This window comes from Carassius auratus, chromosome 32 (genome assembly GCF_003368295.1).
Source record: "Carassius auratus strain Wakin chromosome 32, ASM336829v1, whole genome shotgun sequence".
NCBI lineage: Eukaryota > Metazoa > Chordata > Actinopteri > Cypriniformes > Cyprinidae > Carassius > Carassius auratus.
In genome coordinates this window covers 11,000,641-11,025,700 of record NC_039274.1, presented here as the reverse complement: position 1 = coordinate 11,025,700, position 25,060 = coordinate 11,000,641, and the positions used below count along the sequence as shown (strand labels likewise).

General features: G+C 37.4%; 1 protein-coding gene across 1 annotated transcript in view; it reads right to left on the bottom strand.

Annotated features, from left to right (window-relative positions):
* Positions 1-484: 484 nt before the first annotated feature.
* LOC113051601 (recombining binding protein suppressor of hairless) overlaps positions 485-25,060 on the bottom strand; it is a 45,711-nt gene continuing 21,135 nt past the window's right edge. The window contains exons 2-11 of the mRNA XM_026215498.1: positions 22,281-22,319; positions 12,824-12,919; positions 9,812-9,977; positions 9,528-9,702; positions 9,168-9,305; positions 7,735-7,847; positions 7,299-7,439; positions 6,779-6,934; positions 6,566-6,669; positions 485-4,948 (exon numbers count right to left, since the gene is read on the bottom strand). Of these exons, the coding sequence (XP_026071283.1) occupies positions 4,612-4,948; positions 6,566-6,669; positions 6,779-6,934; positions 7,299-7,439; positions 7,735-7,847; positions 9,168-9,305; positions 9,528-9,702; positions 9,812-9,977; positions 12,824-12,919; positions 22,281-22,319 (1,465 nt within the window). The 3' untranslated portion in view covers positions 485-4,611. The remainder of the gene's footprint in view (positions 4,949-6,565; positions 6,670-6,778; positions 6,935-7,298; positions 7,440-7,734; positions 7,848-9,167; positions 9,306-9,527; positions 9,703-9,811; positions 9,978-12,823; positions 12,920-22,280; positions 22,320-25,060) is intronic.

The window sequence follows — 25,060 nt, the reverse complement described above, 5'->3', positions numbered from 1 at the left end:
ATACAATATTTTGAAATATGTCTATGCAAATTTAAATTGACTTTCATCATATGGACCAAAACAGCTTTTGGACTTGAGTAAATGATGACAGAAAAACTATACCCTTTAAGACAAAAGAAAAAAAAAACTTCAAAATAGCTTAAATCAGGCTTGCTTTATCTCATCTCTCTGCCATTATGAATAAAATAAGTATGCAAGATAAAACGAGAATGGCCCAATTTGGGTGGCTAAATGGATAAGTAGTTGGCTGAAAGTGTGCTGCTAAATATTTGGGCACAATGCCAAATTGAGAAAGTCTTTCCCTTGCAGTACAGCAACCTGATTTTATATATATATATATATATATATATATATATATATATATATATATATATATATATATATATATATATATAGAATTAAAAAACAGTTCTACTAAACTCTGTTCATTGTCTTTTAAGAAGTTGCAGTAGTGCAAAATGAATACACAAGGGAAATAAATCTCACTTGTATTCCTTGATTTTTTTATGCCAATATTGCAGTTTTATTTAATGACAGGTGGATCTGAGCAGGTGCAATATGTACAAAATCAAACGGACAAATGAAATTAATGTTTTTCTTTTCTTTTCTGCCCCCTTGTTTCACATTAGGGCACATGATCCTAACATCATCGGCCCATTAAGGACTGTGATTGCTACCATACTGATACCTCTGAATATTATAACTAGAACAGACCGAGAAGGAGAAAAGAAAGCGGGAGCAATAAAAGAAAGAGACACTGACAAAGGGGAAGTGAAAGGTTAAGAAGGGTGGAGGATGAACTGCACACATAAAGCCTAGCACAGAGCATCAAATCAGGCACTTTACATGAAAAGTGATCGTTACACTCCTTAAGCAACTAATCTAGACAAATGGTTTTCTCTAAGTGCAAAACCAGCAGAGATCATAATATCTTGATACACAGTATATCACATGCACACAAAACTCTCCAGATGGTAAAACAGAAAAAGCCTTTGGTTGCACGTTCATGTCCAAAAGGCAAAACAACTCAACATTATGACCAATTTAAGCTCTTTGTATGGAAGTATGGGACTAGGAAACCACAAAAGATTACCACTGTGTCCGTCTACGGTACATTTCCCAATCCTCTTTTCTTCTATAATGTAACAACTGAGATATTTTCGAGAAGTTGTGCCATTTTTGTTAAGAAGTGCATGAAAACGCAAGTATAAGACATTTGGCATTTAACCTATACATTGCTGAGAGCTCATCAAGCGCATCTTCTTTTGGAAGAGCAGTGTTAATGGAGAAAAATAAAAATTAACACCAGTGACACCAGCTGATTTTTAAACATAAAACTGACAATTTGTTCACTCAGTTTGCCATTAAATGTGGTTTTAAGGTGTGCTACATGACCTCTACAAACAAGTTTGGAGCTCTTCAACTGATTTATAACTGACAGCAAAATGATACAATGCAAATTTATGGAGTTTGTTAGAATTTGTCCTCCAATTTTCTGTGCAATACACAGCTCAAACATGTCAGCTTCAGATATGGGACAGAACAAATCCTTCATTGGAAACCTCAACTAAAAACTTTTTTTTTTTTTTATGTAAACAGTTAAAACAGCAAGATTGTCAATTGGTTTGTTCAGAGTGCATCATATAATGCACTTTACCACCATAACACTACAGTAAGTGAGGGACAAAACTGAGCAAATTCACAATGTAAACAAATGTGGAACAGAGGCAGCTATCATAATGTTCTTGATATAAATGTCTAAATGATGATATGTTGTGCTACGCTAATGAAAACATGATGAAGTCACACTACAATTTACAGCCGGAATTGATCGCTTTCTTTAGTTTGTGTAGAAATTGTTTCAATGATGCTGTATCATTTCAAGGCGGACTGGCTTAAAGCACTTGTTTTTCTTTCTTTTTGGAATCCTGATAGCATATAAATCAAGGGAAGCATTTGAATTATACAAAAAAGAAAAACATAATTGCATGCAAGGCATGATAAGCTCTCACAAAGACAATCACTTCCATTCAAATTCCATCAGATATTAGAAATAAATGGACTGCTTAATTTGGGCACAGTAAAATTTGTACATACAAATAAAAAAATGCATCCATGCTTTTGCCCAGTGTCATCTTCCTCCAAATGGAAGTGTGTGCTTACATGAGACTGAATCGCAAGAATATGGAAGACGACGGTTATGCGAGAATTCTGGGAAACTGAGTGCAAGAGCTTCAGATTAAACTGACTCATGGAAGATTTTTGCATCAAAGACAGAGCAAAGACATTATTAGCAAGAAAAAGAGATGAAGAGGTGAAAAGGAAAAAGCTAGTGGAGGCAACAAGTGAACTTTTTTTTTTTTTTTTTGCAGAAACATTCAAGTTACAGTTTTTTTTCCCAAAATATACTACATTATAGGCCTACAATGCTGGAGTATTGCCTTATTTGACAGGTCGCCTACTTGTACTACACTACAGATTTTCCAATTAAGGAAGACAGTGGAGGATCCACGCACATCTACAAATCTACCAAAAGGTGTTTGATTAAATTGAAGTATGAAGAAGAAGAAGATGACGAAGAAGGAGGAGGAAAGAAAGTGAATATGACTCTAGTTGAGCCAGCTGTTCTTCATGGCCACATTTGCTGTGGATCAGGCTGGTGAAAAATCAGTGGCTATTTCCACACGAAAAGTAATCTATACAGTATTGCTGTATGTATACATCTTTGAGACACACACACACACACATTTAAAGGCCATTAACTTCCATGATTCTAGTCCCATGATGTCCTTTAACTATCCAGACAATAACATATAAGGTAAGGACAAACTGGGACACTAAACACCCAACCGTTTCGACAAGAAACACCAAGGACATAACTAGGTTAAGAGACACAGACACACGAGAAAAAAAAAAAAAAAAAATAGCTGAATGGTTTCACTTTTTCTTTTCTTTTTTTCTTTTTTTACAAATGGACGCATAAAATTCAAACGTTAAATTACTGTACATAAAAAAAGAAAGTCACAAAACACTATTAGTGCTGGTTGATGAGTTCATTACAGCTAGGTTTTTTTTTAGTCATTAATACTAGTCTACTAGTTGCTGAGACACCAAGGCCACGATAAACACATCAATGACCAACGAAGTAAAGCTTCCTACTTTTGGTTTGCGAGAGGCCACAAATCCCGACATACTCTTTAAATATTCAAAAAACAGAGACAACAACGCAATATAATATCTTTGGGTATGTTTGTATCTAGTACACATTAAAATGTTCTCAATTCAAACAAAAAATGAAAGTTTAGGGAATTTTAGTATCAAAAATCGCATGTCAATATGTTCAAAAAGCAAGGCTTGGTTCCTCGGGTCGTGTTTGTAAACCTCCTTTTGAAGGGGTGAACTAAACGGGGAACCTTTGTTCCAGTAAGGCCACATCTAATAGTAGAGCACATCTCCAAATCAACTGTTTTTGAGACCATTTCAAATTTTAGAAAATGCGAGTTTAGGAAGACCACAAAAAACTGAATTTTAAGAAAAGGAGACATTATAAAACGGCACTAAAACCGCCAGAAATTAAACGTAACAAATATCCAGCTACAGCGAAGTTTTTGATATGTGAGCTTCTACATGTGCTCTACAACAAATCAACTACACTATGGCTTCCGTATCAAAGACTGTGTTGCATCCAAATCCTCTATATCGTGTTTTCTGGTTTATATTCCCAAATAAGACAGAAAGATGGCATTGTTCCTTTTGTGAGATCTAGACACAGCGATGAAATGCTTAAAGGAAGCTAAGCGCATATCGTAATGCAGGCAAGGCAGAGGCATTGCTTAAAGCTCTTTTCTTTTTAAAATCTTTATAAAAATGAACGATAAAAAAAACAGACCCTGTGAGTTTCTCCCAAATGTAAAATTAACACGATTTAACCAAATGGAAAACAAAAAAAGGGGTGGGGTGGGGGCTATTACAAAATACAAAGCATCAAAACTGAAGTAGTCCAAGTGAACCAATGTATATGAAAGTAGCTATATACAGAAGGAAAGCTCAGAGAGGAATAGAACCTATTTGGTAACAAAAGCGCACTATAATGTTTGATATAAAAAAAAAATTGTACCTTTACTAAAGCTTATACAATATCCTTGGTCCATAATAACTGTCATCTCACAATTTTAACGTGACCCTAAGAATTTCGACCTCCCAGGCTTTGAAAAATCACACCATATCACGCTCACACAGACCACAAGGAAGCAACGTAAGAGACTAAACATAATTTTCAGTCGACGCATTTTAAAACACGGTTGATGTATCATTGCTGTGGTCTTGTCTCCATGTCTTCTTCACCTGTTGACCACCTCCTCTCAGGCACTGTCTATTGCTAGCACCAGACCGGCTCCGTAGAGAAAACCACAAGAGGGCACAGAAGAACCATTCTCAAATATTTCGTCCTCGCCACAGGTTTAGCCTTTTTTTTCCACCTATCTCCCTTGTTTTCCGTGTCAGGGATTTTATTTTGAAATTCAATATGCAGCACTTTTACAAATAGTTTGTAGTCTGTTGAAACTGTTTCACGCATAGCACATTGCAAGTTCGTGAGCACTGCTGCGTGTGTTATAACACAACAGCCGCGGCTGCATTAGAGGACGGCGCTGTGATGGCATTAGATGTGCTGTTGGCACCGTAGGGTGTCACTTCTCCGTTCCCTCCCACGCTGTTGCCGGTCGTGGACAGCAAGCTGGTGTTGCCCACTCGTAGGATGGCGCCAGCTGCGCTGCAGTGCGGACGTGGACCGGGTTCAGGCGTGTATGTGAACGTGAGCGTTGTGGAATAGATGATACCGTCGTTACGGACCAGTGTTACAGGGACTTGCACCGGCTGCCGCACCCACCGCCAGCCCTCGCGGAATGCCGAGATGTCTGGGACGACGCACAGCATGCTCTCGCCACACCTTTAGAGGAAATATCATGGCTATTAATAATTCAGTCTGTCACTGCCTGCAATATGTTTAACTGACAGCAGAAATAAAACAAAATACTTTTTTTAACGACCACATCAAGCTTTAAACAATACGTGTGGGGTCTTGTTCACTTTGGTTTTACTAGGCAGAGGCACTTCAGTCAAAGCTTAACATGTCATTTAATGCTGCATTTAACACATTTGTATGGATTTAGGACTCCCTTGTGAAAACATATAGCACTTAACTATTAAATGTGAACTTGCCCCATTATGGATTTTTGAAAATGCCTTTCATGAAGTGTAACAGCTCTAAGTGAATGAAACATTCTGCAAAGTTTTAAATCTCAAAGTGCAGCATGTTTAAAGTTATTATTGTCTCTCAAAAGAAAGGGTCGACTCTGAATCCCTGAAAGGAGTCTTTTTTTAAAACAAATCCCAAGCCGTTTCATGTTGACGTCAACTTGAAACATTAGCATATTTCCCGCTGACTTGTTGGTCTTTTCGCGTTGGTCTGAATGAAAGTGCAAATTCATTCTTCTTTGGGAGCAGAAAAAATAGCGGTTTCCCCGCTAATGCTGTACACAAAGCAGCATTGCGCTCACAAACGCTGCTTTATTTCAGGTATGTTGAAATGAAAATGAGACCAATCAGACCAATCACCGCAGATTAGCGTCACGCAAAGGAGGGGATTTCGAAAATGAATCCTTGAGCGAATCCTTTGGGAGTCATTGAGCAAATAAGGTAAAAAATAAATGACTATTATAAGACAAGTGTTTTTTTGCTCTTGCATGCATGTCAACCTATTGTTGGGGACTCCCAAAACCAAAATATGAACCTTTCATTACCCATAATAGGGGCACTTTAAGTTTTTTAAGTTTAAGTTTTTTTCTAATGTATTTAGTTTGCAGATTACATAATATCAATTACAAGGATTCTTTCTTAACACAGCACAGTCCACTTTCAAAAATGTTTGACTTTAAAGTACATAATCTTTAAAGTAACTAGTTATATATTTATATTTTTGTATACTAATATACAAAACATACAATTTACAATATAAATTATATTAAAGTATTTAGTTTACTATAAACACGTTTGGCAGTATTCTTTAAGCATATTTCAATAATAACATAGACCAATATACTTTAGTCAGACAAAAGCACTTTACAAATTTATCTAATTGCATTTAAAGTAAATATAATCCATAATACATTATCATTTAATTGCAATTAACATTACATTCAGTTCACACTCTTTTTTTTAAATCAAGGGACACACCAGATGTTAAAATTAAACTTTAAATTAATCCACCACTTATTTTAGATTGTAGTATAGAAATTATTTTTCATATGAATTTCATTAACTGTAAACTGAAGAAAAGTAAAAAAATATATGCACCTTACACTTACTCATCTTTGCCTTCAAAATGTTATTGCATAAGAATACAAGTATTCAGTCTGAAAAGTAATACAGTACTCGTTTATAATTGTAGTTATTTAAAGGCCCACTGTAAAATGATCTGTTCATAGACTAACAAACAGCATTTCAAAACCTCTTGGATTGGTATTCCTTTTTGCCATATGCATATCTTTTCAAATATCATCCATACCTGTACATGGTCTCAGCCTCTACATCACCAAACCACACCCGCAGATTTGGAGTGAAGTTCTGTCCTGTCAGCTCCAGCATTGCTACGTCTCCTCCACCATTTAACTGCTCACAAACACATGCAGTGTACACACACAATCAACCGCAGGCAGAGACTTGTGAGTGGACAAAGTGAGTAACTTCTGGAAAAAGCCTGTTTCTGTGCGCGTGTTACCTGTAAGCTCTCAACCACAGGCACGGGTGTGACGGGGGTGTGTACAGGGCCCATGCCCTCATAGAAGGTGTATTCTGCTTTATCAGTGCTGATGATTGTCCAGGAGGCACCGTCATTTATCATCTCCTTATTTGGTTCCTTTGGGCATGGAGTAGCCTACACACACACACACACACACACACACACACACACACACACACACACTTAAATACTGTGAACACAAAAATAGCAGTTTACAAAGAGAAATATTAGGTCAATCCACTAGTCATTATCGCAAAATAAACTCACAAATCAGAAGTCATTCTCATATTTTGTGAGAATGACTAGTTTATTGACCTAATATTTTTCCTTGTAAACTGCTATTTTTGTGACAAGATAAGCAAAAATAATGCTTCCACTAAGAAAATACATTACAATCTGCCTGTGAGATTCTAGCCATCAATACAAGGTTTTATATCCACACACAATGAACCAATGATAAGAAATGCATTTCCTCAAAAGTTTCCAGAAAGCGACTCACTTGAAATTGGATGATCCTCTCTTGAGAAAGGCACAGGTACATCCTCTCCGTATCCTTCAGGTAAAAGGCACACTTATGCAGCTGGGAGACGGGGTCATCTGCATCCAGCAAGGCGGTCTGCTTATCCACCTTACGGATGATCTGTGTGTGTGTGTGTGTGTGCGTGTGTGTGTGTGTGTGTGTGTGTGTGTGTGTGTGTGTGTGCGTATTCGGGAAAAAGACAGGCAAGGGAAGAAAGAAAGGAAGTGAAGTTGATAAGAATATGAGTAGAAATATCATAAATATCAGAACGACAACATTGTGCTGCTTTCTTCAGAGCAGTGACAGTTTCTGCCCCCTAAGTCTGTTCTAAAAAATATATACTGTCATCTGATCTGATAATAGAGAAAAAAGATAAGATGGAGAAAATCAGATGAACAGAGACACATGGGCTTACCAGGCGAGGAAGAGCCATGCCCGTCACGGAGCAGACCAGTTTGACGGTTTGGCCGTAGTGAATGTAGCCGTCTCGCACAGTGAACTCCTCTCCCTCGGACTCTTCATCATCCACTGAAATATCATTAACAAGACTGAGCTTATCCTATGTGATCAGACCTTTTATTATGGTTGTCAAAACGAAAAACGGTGTCTATATAAGACAATGGCATTTTTCAATTAAATCCAAATTGTTCATTTCAGTAATAAAAAGAGAGAGAAGTTAATTTATCATTCTTCCTTGTCAGTTTTTTTTTTTTTTTTTGATTGACATTAAAGACATGATAGACAGGAACAGGTCTACTGAGCTAACACACAACAATGGCAATAGTGTATTCCAGATGACAAGCTCTGATCTGACTGGCTGGCTTTAGGAGTCAGGTTGCACAGGTGTGGCTGTGGCTGCTGATTCTAAGGAAGAACAAGTCTTCCGCAGAAGCAAATGTTTGCCATTCACTGTATTGACTAAGTAGGATATTACAAGTTCTGTTTAAGAGACATAGTAATGGAAAAACAAGCACACTTGTATAGTCAGTTTTGCTCTTAGGGTTATATAAGATTTCAGATCAACATTGCATAAAATAAGTGTTTAGGCCGAAAGAATTGTTTTTGAAAGAAATTAATACTTCCATTCAGCAAGAATGCGTTAAATTGATCAAAAGTAAAAAAGTAAAGACAAATCATATACATACATGCATACACACAATATATATATATATATATATATATATATATATATATATATATATATATATATATATATATATATATATATATATATATATATATAAGATAGACTTGAATGTGCATGATACAAACCTATATTTTAATAATTCATGACTGAAAATATTTTGTAACATGATATTGATGTACCATTTACATGGTAATGCAATTTCTGATTTTAAAATGTGTTTGAAAGGATGAATTTAGAAATTTAAAGTTTTTAGTCGATATATAACTTCTGATGATTTCTAAAATGTGATAGAGAAAAAAAGCAACAAAGAATTCTTTTTTTTTTTAAACAAAGGTCAAAACTCCTGTTATAATTTGGATTTTTGAGGGTGCATTCTTGTCATAAATTAATCTATCCTACATCATTTTTAACAAAAAACATTGGTAAAATATATATTTGTGAGTCTTAGATCTTTCCAACGATATTGGTTTGTCAAGATTAGATTAGATTTGATTATAATATAGTGAAGTAACCATAGGCATCCCGTATTTGGGACGGGGTTAATATTTGTTTTTACTGTTATGCAGACTTGGTGAGCAGAAGGGACCTTTTAAAAACTTTTAAAAATCTTATCATCAACCTCACACTTTTGAACAGTAGTTTATATCTAAGTTTTGACCATTCTTTAAGGATTTGGCAATCAACAATGCACAAAGACTTACAGAGGTGGATGTAGAAGGCTCCCCACTGCTGTGAGCTGGCGTGGAAGTTTCCTCCCTCGACGTGCAGGTAACGTGTACTGACCGTCTGCGAGCGAAGTCGGTTAAATAACGCCACTTTTGTTCCTGATGCTATACAGACTGCACACAGGAGAAAAACAGAACTCTGTTACAGAGACTTCAGACTATGTTATCTGAATCGAAAGCCCTGTCCAACATTCTATTTCCCTATAATGTGTCTTATATTATTTCTTATATATATCTTTAACATAACGGTGTCATCATTCTTTCTAAAACTGTCAAACAGTCTCAAAAGCACTGTAAGAGTTTCCAATGAGCGTAATGTGGGTAGTGAATACTCACGGTCTGCGTTTTTGAGGGACTGTTTTTTTTTGGAAGGTTTGGAGATGACCTTGATCCTCTTGCTGAGGAAGACGCCGATGTCTGTGCTGTTTCCGTAGAACATCTTCACCGACAGCATGAAGTGCTTGCGTTTGTCTGAGTCTGAGATGTACAATGTTTTGGCTGTGCAATAGTTCTGCAGGGAGAAGGCAAGAATTGGGTATTCATGAGAAAAATAATGCTACATTAATGGTGATGCTTTGGCTCTGTGTGCTTGGCTGAGGAAATCTTGTCAGAAAAATTACCTTCCCCTCTAAGTTTAGCTGCTGCATCTCCTGGTCGCTGTTGCCGATGCCGATGAAGGCACAGGGCTGAGAATCCTGCTCCGAACAGCCGTCTCGCTCCATCTGCTCCCTCTTCTTCTTCCATCCACAGCCCATCAGATACACACAAGGGGGAGGACAGAAAAACCTAGATGAACACAAAATGTGAGTGTAGCTTGACCATGTAAAACTCACTGACATAATGTATATATATTTAGACAAAGTAATTTAGATATCAGATAGATCGAAACAAAAAAAATAAAATGAAAAGAAAGGAAGGAAATGCTGCTTTTGGTCATGAATGAATGAATGAATGAACTAACAAAATGTTGCTTTGAATGAATAAATGAACAAGCAAACAAACAAATAAAATGCTGCTTTTGGGGAGGAATGAATGAGCGAATGAATGAGTGAGTGAGTGAGTGAGTGAGTGAATGAATGAATGAACGAAGGAACGAATGAATGAAATGTTGCTTTTGATAATGCAAACAAACAACTAAAATTATGCTTTAGGGAATGAACGAATGAAAAATAAACAAGCAAACAAACATAATGCTGCTTTTGGTCATGAATGAATGAATGAATGAAATGTTCCTTTTGAGCAAGAATGAATAAATTAATATTTAAAACAAACAAATAAAATGCTGATTTTGGGCAGGAACAAATTAAATGAATAAATGAACAAGCAAACAAACAAAATGCTGCTTTTGGGGAGGAATGAATGAGTGAATTAACGAATAAGTGAATTAATGAATGAATGAATGAATGAATAAATGAATGAATTAATGAATGAAATTCTGCTTTTCATAATGCAAACAAACAAATAAAATTATGCTTTTGGGAATGAACTAATGAAGAATAAACAAGCAAACAAACAATGCTGCTTTTGAGCAAGAATGAATAAATGATTATTTTTAAAAAGATACAAATAAATACATATCATTAAATATTAAGCTTTAATTAATTGTTATCAGAACTGTTCACTGAATGAATGTACAACAACTGTACATTATACATGAAATGTACATAACCTATCAGAATGACTCCAGATCAGCACTAGGTGGCAGTACATGAGTAGTGTTGATACAGCGCTCACTTTCAGGACAAACTCAAGAAAGCACCATCAGACAGTCAAAAATACACAAACCTCAAACCTAGGCAGACCTGAGCAAAAGGTACATTTGACAACTCCCAGCAGAGGTTGAGGGCTGTGAAATCTTTACTCGTTTCCTCTTTATTGTGGCCTACATCATTAAAGGGATGTTGGAGCAAACTGATATCAATCAGCATGACCTTGAACACAGAAGCACGGAATCTGTACTTGACATTAAAGCAGTGATCTCTGTGGGTGACGGTATCAGCTCACTGCACTTCACCTTGGAGAGACACTCGTCTAGACATGAGGCGGGGGAATATTCATGACACGCATTGCAGCTAATATCTGAAAACTGGTGCAATAAAAGGGGAATAACAGCAGTTCCACATTCAGTCAGACTGAAACACACTATTGGCATGATTTAGGGGGCAGACCCAACCCCAATCGTGTTTCACCCTTATACACGACAGCCTCATTTGTACGGTTCAGTATATTCTGTATTGGTGTGTTTGAAATGAAAAAGGAAAAGACGAGTCTGAAGCCTACTGTCACATACTAATAATGAAAGATTCAGGTCTTAGTCTGGACCACTAGCTGTGGGAGTTTGATCAGTATCAAACTGTGCTGGTTTAACCTAGCTAACATTTATGATGTATTTCTGGGACCATGCAAATCCACAGCATTAGTACATATAGCTAAGACCATCTTAATGCATCGGGCACAGGGCATTGCTATGGGGTTAAAATAGTGGTTTTTATAAGTGTGCTGCTATAGTGTCGGGATGGGAATGCTAGGGTGTCCTGGGTGGCTGTCAGGGCACTGCTGTGGAGCTGCTAGCTACGGTGTCTTTGATGATTGACAGTGTGGTTGCTAGGATGTCATGAGAGGTTGTTAGAACACTGTTATGCAGTTGCCAGGGTGGTTGCTGGGACACTGCATGGTGTTACTGTCTGCTAAGCAAAAACTGTAAACCAAAATGTTAGTTCTAAAAGCAAGAGCACACCTCTTGTTAAACCACATGATTTCATAAATCACTTATGCTTGTAGCACTGGGACTGGGAAGTTAGCAACATAAAAAAAAAAAAAAAAAAAAAAAAAAAAAACATTAGTTGTTTTAAAAGTCAATGGGGGTCACAAGGACATGCCAAGAAGCAGAACTGGTGCAACAAGTCAAGTGCTTCACATTCATTTTCAATTGAAGCTAAATGATACTCTTCTTAGTCATAAACCATCTCTGATTACAGAACACATGTATATGATTTCATGAAGCGCACACTTTTGTTCTCTCTGGCTCTCATCTGGTATTCTGTCTCTCTTGACATGTGTCCAGGTTTTGGCTGTGCTGTTCACAGATAACTGCCAAATGAGGCCGAGCGACATAAGTTCCTCAGACACTGTTTGTCTCTACAGTTATCACCTTGTCTCGCGTTCTGCTGACCTTCTCTCCCTCACTTCCCTGTCTCCTTAAATCCTTTCTTTTCTCTTTCCCGTCATTATTTGGTTTCTATTCTTATCAGCCTCTCTCTCACACGTTCTTTCCTTCTCTTGTCCTTTCACCTCTTCATCTTACTGCACTCTTCCCTAAAAAACTAATTTTCCTACCTTAGGGAATCGACGGATGGTATAAGGGGCTTTACATGACAATGGGATCAGTTTATGTGCTCAAAAACAGATCGATGGAGAGCTTGGAAATGGAACTGGGGTTAAAAGTGAAACTCTTTAATGTGTCTTAAAATTGCAACGCTGATGGTGCAAGATGCAAAAAAAAAAAAGTGATATGCAATACAGACACCAGAGATTAAATAATAAATATTGCAAATGTTCAGTATTTACACTGGCTATAAAGTCAAAAAACATTTCACCTTATGAATTCATCATGAATCATAGTTGTCATTTACCTTTTTTCATTGCCGTATGATTTCTGTGCAACTTTAGCGTGTAGGATGAGCACAGTTTGGTCTCCTCGTTCCTTCAGGTAATTCCGCATGGCTTCTCTGAAATCACAGAAGAAAAATAATTGTTGAATGGAGCTGTACTTTTATGGCTGCCAAAGTGAGCTGATTTGGCTTACAGGGACTTTAGTATAACGTTATCATAGATAAAACAAAAATGCATTAGTGAAACAGGCAAGATTACATTTTTGTTGAGCATTTTCATAAAAACTGCAGTTCTCTATGACTTCTACTTTGCTTTTCACCCGTGTACTTTAACTTCAATGTCACAGTTTTGAGTTTTTAAAACCCATCCTTGTTTCAGACCTGTAAAACCACTTTAGAAGTGCTATTGTAGAGGGTTCTGGTGAAAGCATGTGGTGTGTGTGTGTTTCTTTAAAGCGAAAGCCTTCTGAAAGCCTGTATGTGCTTCAAAAACCAAATCTCCAGAGCTTGACTAGAAACACAGACCCAAGTTTGATTAGCCAATTCTCTGGTGAGTGCAACTATGTGTTGCTTGCAGAAAGCACACAAACACCGTGGCCAAAAACCTCAGCTTTCCAGCTGGGGGTCTTTAAAATGAAAAGAAGGGGAAGAGGGGGGTAAGAAAAAGGGCAAAAGGACAGCAGTGCGTGTGTGTACACAAATCAAACTGCACAAAATCGCTTAGCTCATAATCAAAGAATTTTGATTTCGTGTCAGTCTTCCAATTACCTCAGTAAACTACTATGTGCAAACTTAAATTAGCTTGCTAAATGTAGATACGCTGCAAGAGTGATGCATTTCGAGGAAACATTAAAAAAGCATTGCTTCGAGGTTGTTGTTTATTATGATAACATAACAAGCTTTGAACGGAATCCCAAACAGAAATATTCTGCAGGAAGATCAAAAACACTGATCTGTAACAGACTGTATGTGTTGGAAAAAAACGCTCACGTAGACACTCACACACACAAAAATGGCTAATTTGCACAGATGTCAGTGACATCTGACACGTCAAAATGCTCAGAGGGACACAGAGACGGGGTAATTGTTGGGGGGCAGCTTATACACACACACACAAGCAGCTTCCCTTTGCATCGCAAACGTCTCACACACGCTCAAGTTAGACAGGCTTTTGTTATGGAAAGCAAGGGGGCCCTGTGACATGAGGGTGGGAGGGGGAAGTTGTGATTCGACAATAAAATACTTCTCAAGACAAGAGACAGGCTCAACGCAGCAAGACTGACAGGAGGACTAATGACTCACACTTATAGTCATTTAACGTCACACACTGGCCTACTCAAGTTTCCATCAGAAAATCTGTGCTGTGCAGAGCACTCCCCTCAGTGTATTTTGGCATAATCTTTACTGTCATGGGTTGTCGCTTCTGAAGATATGCTAGTAGCATAGTGTTGTTTGAAGATTTAGAGGAAAAGTCATCTTCTAGCATTGGAGACAATGCACTGCACTGAGACTGTATGATGAGAACAAAACTTGAACCGACTTTGAGCAGAACAATGACACTACTATCTTCTGAAAAGCTATTTTATATCTGAACAACATTTTCTTCAAAATTGATGAACACAGAGTATTACTGAATTGAATTGCATCAACAGTGAACTAATTTGAGCTGAATAATGATACTATCGTTGAGCTTATTTAAAGTCTCAATTGATGAATTCATCATAATTGATTAATTTTGCATCAACACTTATTTTCCTGTTCATTAATGTGAAACAGTTTGAAACAATCAGTATTGTATCACGTGCTACATAAATACATGTGTCTAGACTTGGCTCATAATAAAAATATGAGTGGAAAAAATCAGTACAGCCTATACAAAGTGGAAGGATTTGACGACAAAGTTGCTGCTTCTTTAGTGGACAGGTAATTTATCGCTATTTCTTGTCAGTATTTTCTAAAAGCAATGATTTTCAACCAATTAAATTTCTCAGTGGTTGCAGTCATGGCTAGTTATGACCATCGATCAAAAAATAAACTAATAAATGACAGCTTATTCCATTTTATCGCTTTTTTAATAACAAAGTGTCAAGACACTGTACTAGTCTAAACCAACAATAGTTTGTTTTATGTCATGCACTGGCAAATTTGTCGCCATGCTAAATGATTTTAGAGTCATTTAGAATGCTAAAGACAAATCCTATTTAACAGCTTGCATACAGTTTTATTTAAGATCTTGTATGCCAGTGAGCATCGTGAAGCGAGTGAATATTGAACCTCCCAGCCTCACGACACACACACAAATGGTGAATTCCTGCAGATCTGGTGATGTCATCTTCCTCAGACCCATGTCATCTGATTCATTTGATACTTCTAATAACATGCCGTGTCGTATATCGTTACGACGGTAAAAAAAAAATATATTCCATGTATACGTTGACGTAAATAAGTGCACTGTAAAAAATTTTATTTAAATTGTTTTTTTTTTTTATTGAAATAACTATGTTTCTTCATTTTTTCTTATCAGTTTTGTATATTAGGGTAGTGTGTGAATGTTTATTGCATTATTTCAGTTTCATGCGGGTTACCATGATGGTGTTTAGTGTCTGTGTAAATGACACGATGCGCCTTCTCTATATGTTAAGATTTAAAAGCTGCTTGTGATGGGCTTTGGTTCATCATGTGACTTTCTGTTTCTCATCACCACCTGAAAATGAGGAAGGGTTATGAGTTAAGCTTACTTGACTACAACAGTTCATATGTCAATGTCGTAAATGAACAGAAATAGCCTTAAATAATGAATAGATGTACATCTTTCCACCCCTTATGAGTACAGTTAATTTTTACAACACCAGAATCGCATTCAATGTGGACGTGGTTATAAGGCGTGTATATTTTAAACTACTTAGTCAGCACTAATAGCTGAAGTTCAGTTTTTAAGAGCCCCTTAAAAACACAGTATAATAAGCAGACACCAGGGAACAAATGTAAACAATATAACGAGTATTAATAGTGTCCTACAAAATTAAAAGTAAATGTAATTCATTATGAATAGAATATTTCTATTAAATTTTTTATATTATAAACTGATCGAAGTAAAACAATAACATGAGATTTCAAATAATTCAGAAACATCTTATTTAAAGTTTTATTGCACCTACAAGTTGCATTCAATATCAGTCAAATCTAAAAGTTGTGTGTTTTTACAAAATAAATACATTTATCAAATAAAAAAATAAATGAAATCAAACAAGGTGAAGTACTATACATTTCTGAAGTATTTGAGTTCATTTATTGTCTAAAGTGCTTTCTGTTGATTTTCAGAAGAACTACGTATATAAATAACTATATTGTGAAATATATTGTTAATGTGAAATAAAATGAGTCATACCGTGAAACAGAATTTTGGTCACACCGCCCACCCCTAGCCAGAAGTGTAACTTTTAGATGGCAAAACTCTTTAAATCCATCACCTTTTAAGTAACACCACCTCAACCAATAACGGACCACTTTTGTATCAAATTGACCACCTTCAACAATACATGACAAATACTGTCAGACTTCCACCCACTTGCTGTATGCAGCATTCCGATGTGCATCTATTAGGGTTTTGTGCAATGAAAGGTTATAGTCAATCAGTTTTTTTTACATAGAAGGGTGCAAATACACTACCATTTAAAATTTTGGGGTTAGGTTATATATTATATTGATCAATAGTGACAGTTAAATAGTTAATAGTTAAACATTTCCAATGTACCGAAATATTTATATTTTTTGAAATAAATGCTATTCTTTTGAATTTTCTAATTAAAATATCCTGAAAAAAATGTTTACAGAAAAAAATATTAAGCAGCACAATTGCTTTCAACATTTATAATAATAATACACTTTTTTTTTTTTGAGCACCATTCAACATATTACAATGATTTCTGAAGGATCATGTGACACTGAAGACTACTGAAAATTAAGCCTTGTCACAGGAATAATTAGATTTTATATTAATAATTATAATTATATTCATTGCTGTATTTTTTTTTAATCAAATATATCCAATTTTGGCCAATTTTGTCTATTTTAAAAATAGACTTTTTAAAATATTTTTAAAAAGCTTGCCAACTCCAACCTTTTCCATACTTCTATATGTGTCGGATCAGTGTCTGGTGGATACTAAACAAGCCTAATTATCCAGCGCTTTCTAAATTGACTAGTTGTTCCGACAACCTACCGACAAATTGATTTTGAAAATACATGCAGTTGTGTATGTTTCAAAAATGCGATTAAGGATCAAAGATCACTTAGGATTCAAACCATACACCGCTCAAATACTAAAGTGGAAAACATATGATAGAAGGTTTGAGGTTCATTTCATTGGTTAACGTCTTACGGTTAACATTTGAACCGAACTTGGTGTCATTTATGTCATGGTTTATTGCACCTTGTTGTGCTGGTAAAATAAGGTCATCAATAACATGCAACTCCATGCAAGCAGTCCTGAAGATCAATAACAGTTTTCCTGCACACGCAAAGGTCTCGCACGCAAAGTCAAGCCACTGGGCCATGTGACGTTACATGCTTAAGAGAAAAACCACAGAGCTTCCCCACGGAAAACCCATATAAATTTAAAAAACTAGTGATTGATAAAGAATTTCTGAATTCAAGAATTGAATGATTAAGATAGCTTATTTCCACCCAATTGAAATGAAGAAAAACTTAATTAAAAAGTACAAAATATAAGATTTAGAGAAGGAAGGACATATGTAATGACAAACAACCACAGCATTACACAGACACAAAGCCAGACACACATTGATGAAAGAAGTGGACAAGCCTTTGTGAGTCATCAGTTTTCAGCAGCAGCATGACAAATATGGGCACATCAACAGGAAGAGCTTCTGACACGCACACAAACACTGAACACGGCAAAGCAAACCCACAACAAGTGCCATAATCTACATACATATTTTAATAAGTTTCAAAACCACAGGACTTGAAAGTCAATACGCCACATTAGATAAAAAAAACCCCTGAAAGATGTACATTTTTTAGAAAGAGAAGTTTTATAATGGGAAAACCACAATGTGACGAGGGCTACATAAGTCAAGAACCATATTTCCAGTGGTCTTTCTCTTTTTGTCTCATGAGTGGAATTAAATCATCCTAAGCTCACGTCTCAAAGGATCGCTCACAAAAAAAAAAAAAAAAAAAGAAAAGAAAGAAATATGAAAGGTGGGCAAGCCTGATAGGTCTGAGATAACAAGCCAAAAAAATTTGTCCTCATTACTGTCCTCATTTGTGAGTTGCTTTGGACAAAATTATATTTGAAATATTTTACAATTATAATTTTAAACAGCTGTTTTCTATTTGAAAATATATTCAAAATGTAATTTATTTCAGTGAACACAAAGGTGAATTTTAAGCAGTCATGACTCCAGTGTTCATTGTCACTTGATCCTTCAGAAATCATTCTAAAGCCCTGTTCACACCAAGAATGATAAATATAAAGATAACTATAAAGATAACGATATTAGCGTCCACACCAGCGAACAATATCGTCTGTTTATTCTGAGCGCACGTGCGTCTGCCGCTTTAAATCCTCGAGCTTGTTACAGCAGGATGGATTCTGATTGGATATCGTCATCAGCTGGAAAAAAAAATTCTGAAAATGATTCCAACGATATCGTTTCTCTATGCCTTTATCGTTATAGTTGTAGTGTGGACTCTGCTATTCTTTAATATTGAGAATGATTTTTAGAACTATATCTTTATCTTTATAGTTATCGTGCTTGGTGTGAACGGGCCTTAATGCTGATTTGGTGCCATTTAGAATATGGATAAATAAGAATAAGAGGTCACTTCATTTTAGGGTCCAATTCTCACTATTAACTAACCATTAACTATGACTTTTGCCTCAATGAACTCCTTATTTGCTGCTTATTAATAGTTTATAAGGTAGTTGTTAAGTTTAGGGTATTCGGTAGGATTATGGATGTAATGCATTATATGTACTTTATAAGCACTAATAAACAGCCAATAGGTTAATAATAGACATGCTAATCAGCAACTAGTTATTAGTGTGAATTGGACCCTATACTAAAGTGTTACCGAATAAGAATATATCTAAATAGACGAAGGAAATCACTTAGGACAATAAAGAAGCAGACAGACAGTTACAGGCGAAAAGTAAGAAAATAGTTAAAAGAGAGAAAGAACAGAAGTATGAACAACAAACTGCTCGAGTTAGTTCATGCCCAAATTTTGCAGAATTAGTAATACTAGTAAAAACAGTTACTTGTGCCAAAGCTGCATGTTTTAATGTGCACAAGACGAGAATGACATAGCAGACTGTTTGTATAATACTCTGCCAGTTAACTGAGACTGTAGATGTCTAAAGAGGTTCATCATCCTAAAGGCACGTCACATTGTCTTTAGCAATGGGCTCCCCGACACATACACACTAACACACACACACTTCATAACTTTATCACCTAGCCATCACCCCATGGTGCACAACATCCCATTAAAAATAGCCAGTGTCTACAGAAAGCATTATCCAAACAGATCTGACCCTAATGAATCTATCCTAATCAACCAGTGAGTGATCAACACCTTATTGAATTGTAAGCAGAATTTTCCAGTGATACTCAGATTCATAGGATGGGGCCCAGCACAGACAGGGGCCATGAAGCGGTGGCAATGTCCTGCCAGGGCATATGCTCTCTGCCAGAATGCAGTCGTGCTGTAAGTTAACCGCAGGGCGCACGACACGGGTTGGGCGGCCAGCGCTTAACTCCCCCTCTCTATCATTTTCCATGTCCCTCACTTCTCCACTCAAAACATGAACCGCTGACTGGAGCTGCTTCACAACACGCATCGTCTGAAAACATTTCGTTCCATATTTCTTGGGTGAATTCTTGGCCCCTAATTTTGACTCTTCAAAAAAGGATGGATGGAGGAAAAGAACATTAATCAGAGAGACAAGAGGGGAAACGAGTTAAAGAGAGTTGGGAGAAAATAGAGCGATGGGATGGTGACAAATAGGGACAGTAACTATGGAAAAGCTCCACAGCAGTGTCGAGAGACACTCAAACTTAACCTCAGTGGGGAGTACAGCTCAGAATGTCCTAGGCAAACGGTGCTTTTATTTTCAGACTGGCCATTAAATAAAGTGTAATGCTGTGTTCACACCAAACGTGAATAGAGCGTCTGGCGCGAATGATTTCAATGTTAAGTCAATGCAAAGGCGCGTTTACGCGCGTCTGGAGGTCTCGCGGCGCGAATGGGGCGTTAAGCGCGGCCCGGAAGACGCCTCATTCGCGCGTCTAGTTCGCGCGAATTGACGCGCGAATAGAGCGCATCGCGCAAAACGCGCGTTAATCGCGAATGGTGCTTTTTGTGCATTTAGCGTTTGACGCGAATTCGCGTCTGCCGCCCGAGTTGAAAAATTTGAACTTTGGCGTCAATTTGCGCCGCGTTAACCAATCAGGAGCCTGCTAGGAGTCACTCATTCAACAGTATGTTCCTGCAGCCTCCGGCTGTGCAGGAATACCCTTCTCCACTCATTCAACAAGGAGGAACGACAGATGTTGTCAGTGAGCAGTCAACCGGAGCTATATGACAAAAGTTCATATTTCTATAGAGACAGGAATAAAAATGACCTATATATATATAAAACATATTAATAGATAGATAACGATTTCGTCGCTGCTTTTTGCGGATGATGTTGTCGTGTTGGCATCCTCAGACCAGGACCTTCAGTGTGCATTGGGACGGTTTGCAGCCGAGTGTGAATCGGCTGGGATGAGAATCAGCACCTCCAAGTCCGAGGCCATGGTTCTCAGTCGGAAAAGGGTGGATTGCCCACTTCAGGTTGGTGGAGAGTTCCTGCCTCAAGTGGAGGAGTTCAGGTATCTTGGAGTCTTGTTCACGAGTGAGGGAAGGATGGAACATGAGATTGACAGACGGATCGGTGCAGCTTCTGCAGTAATGCGGTCACTGTACCGGTCTGTCGTGGTGAAGAAGGAGCTGAGCTGTAAGGCAAAGCTCTCGATTTACCGGTCAATCTACGTTCCTACTCTCACCTATGGTCATGAGCTGTGGGTCATGACCGAAAAGACAAGATCCCGGATGCAGGCGGCCGAAATGAGCTTTCTCCGTCGGGTGGCTGGGCGCTCCCTTAGAGATAGGGTGAGAAGCTCGGTCACTCGGGAGGAGCTCAGAGTAGAGCCGTTGCTCCTCCACATCGAGAGGAGCCAGCTGAGGTGGCTTGGGCATCTATTTCGGATGCCTCCTGGACGCCTTCCCAGGGAGGTGTTCCAGGCACGTCTCACCGGGAGGAGGCCCCGGGGAAGACCTAGGACACGCTGGAGGGACTATGTCTCCCGGCTGGCCTGGGAACGCCTCGGGGTCCCCCCGGAAGAGCTGGAGGAAGTGGCTAGGGAGAGGGAAGTTTGGGCGTCTCTGTTTAGACTGTTGCCCCCGCGGGTCGGCCCCGGATAAGCGGAAGATGATGGATGGATGGATATTAATAGATAAATTTAATATAGGCCAAAGATAAGAAACGTTTCATTTTACCCCAAACGAATTATATTTTATCTTGAACCACTAAAGACACATCAGAGCCAGCGGCAAATGTCAGAAGATCTAGCCGAGGTAAGGCTACTCTCGGCGGATACATGATGACGGAGCTCCCGCTGATCGCATGGAGCTCATCTCCGAGATCGGCGAAACACATTTTTTAAATAGACGCTGTCATTATAAATAAACCGCATATGAGTTTAAAACAACTACATTCTCGCCTGAAATACTTTTAAAACTACATTTCATGCCACAATAACAGTAATATTTTGAAAATTATCCGAACAAAAATGGCGGTTGAAAATGCTGCGTGAACTCAACTGGCAGAAGCCCCCCCATGACGCGAATTCGCGTCTGTTGTGAAGTTAATTCCACGCGCGAATGAAGCGAATTACTCGCGCGAATGAAGCGAATGATCTCAAAATGGTCAAGCGGCAAACTAGGCGCGGTAGACGCGAATTTGACGCTCTATTCGCGTTTGGTGTGAACACAGCATAATACAGCCAATTTGTTTGAGAAAAATAAATGTGCTTCTCAACATAGAGCAATTAATAATAATAAAAACTGTTACTATGTTAGAAATAACATTCACGTTTGGGAAAGCAAATGAGATCATATTTCATTTATTTGCAGCTTTTTTCTTTTTTTTTCCCACAAAGAAAGTCATTCGGGGTGTAGGAATGATCCAGAAAACTAAATTATGAATCTTCTAAGTCAATTTTCACAAAGCTGCACAGCTTTCAATGTATATTTACTTATTAAGATAACGTATAGCTAAAAATAAGAATTCCAATTAAAGTGCATAACTTTAAAATATTGATTTGCATGCTGAAATGTAAGCTGTACCATAGAGAGGCCTTTCTCAGCTTCTTTGCTTGTTATTAGCATGTGAAGGTGATAAACATACCTCGTCAGGCGCTGTGGTTGAGGGTGCTCCCCAAACTTCCTGTAAAGAGAGAAAAACACTTTAGCAGAAATTCAACCACAATACAAACAAAAACAGTTTTATTCACACAAATATTTGAGAGCACACCTGTGTACCACTGTAACACTTACACACAAGCCCGTTTCCCATCACTCAACAAGGGGCAAACACATTCACACACTCAAATGTGCTGCGACGGGCAAACACACACACCTGCCCGCTATTTGAGATTAGCAGGCTTGCAGCTGTTGAAGTGACCTTGTGAGAGCATGTTCACATTACCGTGTGTACAAACACACACAGGTGGCCAAACTAAACCACGTTCCCATTCTGATTACATTCACCATGCTAATTATCACAGGAAAGCTGTCTAACGGCACGATTTAGCGATCCCTGCTGCCAAAACCGCATCTCTTTCCTATTGATAGGGTATAAAAAGAATGTTCCGGGTTAAACACAAGTTAAGCTCTCGCCACAGATGCTGTTGATTACCGCAGCCCTTGGAAAAACAAACATAAATCACATTTACAGTAATAAATGTATATTGGTAGCCTACAGGGCAAGGAATTTTCACGGGCATACATTTTAAAATACACACAGTTTTGCAAAAAGTCTTGAGTTAACACATACCATATAATGAATATAGTGAGATAAAATTGCTTGTTAATCTTTAACAATTACTAATGTAATATTTAAACTTTCACAAAACCACCAAACTCACTATTTCGTTTAGGATTTACTTTGAAACAATTTTTGCTCAGAAACTGACCACAAATAATCACAAAGAATTCGCAAGTAACACAACACATTGAATTAAATGTGATTTTTTTTTTTTTTTACTTACATTTGAACCGTGTAGGCCATTTTTTTTTTTTTTTCTCAGCCCAGTTGTTAAAAAGGACAACTTAAAAAATTCTGAGTAAAAAAAAAAAGGTTTTCAGACTTATTGTATCTGCATTACTGTAACTATTTTTTTTTTTTTACAAACTGTTTTCCAAGTCACAGATACTGTCAATAAAGCTTAATGAGATTTGAACCCATAACATTTCTTTAAATTATCACGATCAGAAAAGCAACACAGCAGTTTAAGAAAAGTCTAGATGGCCCAGTAATTGCCACACACTCCCTCAGATGTGATATTTCATGTCAGGCAGACAAAGACTTATTTCTTCTAAATTTCACAGTGAATTGTAGATTAACAGAGTACATCATCAGAGTACAGTAATGTGGAACATAGATTGGATGGTTTCACTTATGCTTGTGACCTCAGACAGCAGATAATGAAAACCGTCGCCTCATTTCAGAATAACCTGGAGGCCTGTCGTGACCCTTTCTGTTTGAAACTGTTACTATAGAGACCTCACAACTGTTATTTCTTGAAACCTAACTGAATGACTACAGTGCCCATGACAACACTGGCCCCGGTCCAATTAGTTAAGGCAATCCCAGAATGCATTGCGAAGAGCTTGGTGGAAAAAAATGATCATACCCAAATCAGAAAAATATAATTTTAATAAATATATTTGCAATATTAAGAGTACATGCATTACAATGTATGACTTTATCACCATTGCCCTACACTTTAATGTAAAAAAATTGAGTATTTCGCCATTAGCTTGTTTGAGTGTGTTTTAGTAAAGCAAAGATGGGCCAAAGGAGCTCTGCTGTGGGGTTGTGCCCGTGGCGTAGTCTTTACTGTAAACTCACAGTAGCCTTGATGCCAAAGCTGAGAGGAAACAGAGACTGTGAAGGGTTTAAAATAGAAGAAGAGAGACAAATCGATGGCTGGAGGCTGGAGCTTCCTGATCCAACCCCACTGAACCCGAGCGAGTTTCAGGAAGATCTCAAATCTCAAATGTGGAGAAGACCACAGACTGAGAGAGGACACTGCAATAACAACAGCAGAAGAAAATATATACTTCTGATAAAAAAGCTGCATGTAACAAAAGCAAAGCATTCCAAAATAGGCTATGAATGATTGATTATGCACATTTATATTGTGATTAATTTCAATACAATAAAAGCTATATGATAATAGCCCTTTAACTGCCCCACCAAGAAAAAAGCATTTGAAAAATGTTTTGTTTGCATTTCTTATCTCCTTATGTCATTAGTTACCACACTCAATGTATTTTTTTTCAACACGTCCCATAATTTTTAAAATATCGGCCTCTACCAAATGGTTGATATGTCACTTTATGGCAAAAGTACCGGAATTCATACACATACTATGGAAATCAGAAAATATGAACTATAATGAATGTTCAGAAAGTTATATTTCTCAGCAAATAGTACATTCTGACAGCAGAAAGGATTATCTGAAAACATTAGCTTAGCTTTTCTACGTTTACCATAAAGTGACAAATCAACCATTTGGTTGAGCAGGCAGTTAAAGGGATAGCACATTGTGTTCTTTCAAGACATGTAAAGTTCTGCAAATACATGTAAAGTGTTACAAAAGATTTGTATATGTCGAATAAGCGCTGTTTTTCGAAATTTGTATCAAACTGTTCTTTTAAATTGTAATAATAGGTCCATTTCACATTATTGTATTTTATATCAAATAAATGCAGCTTTGCTTTCAAAAACATTAAAGGAATCTTACAGACACCAAACTTTTAGACAACCATAAGATGTATTTTTTATATTAATATAAATTTAGTTCTGAATCAGTGACCGGTGGGCACATATGACATCAATTTAAAGAAACTCCTATGGACTATGCCAAGTGAGTTGCAAGTCAATACCCAGTAATGGCAGTT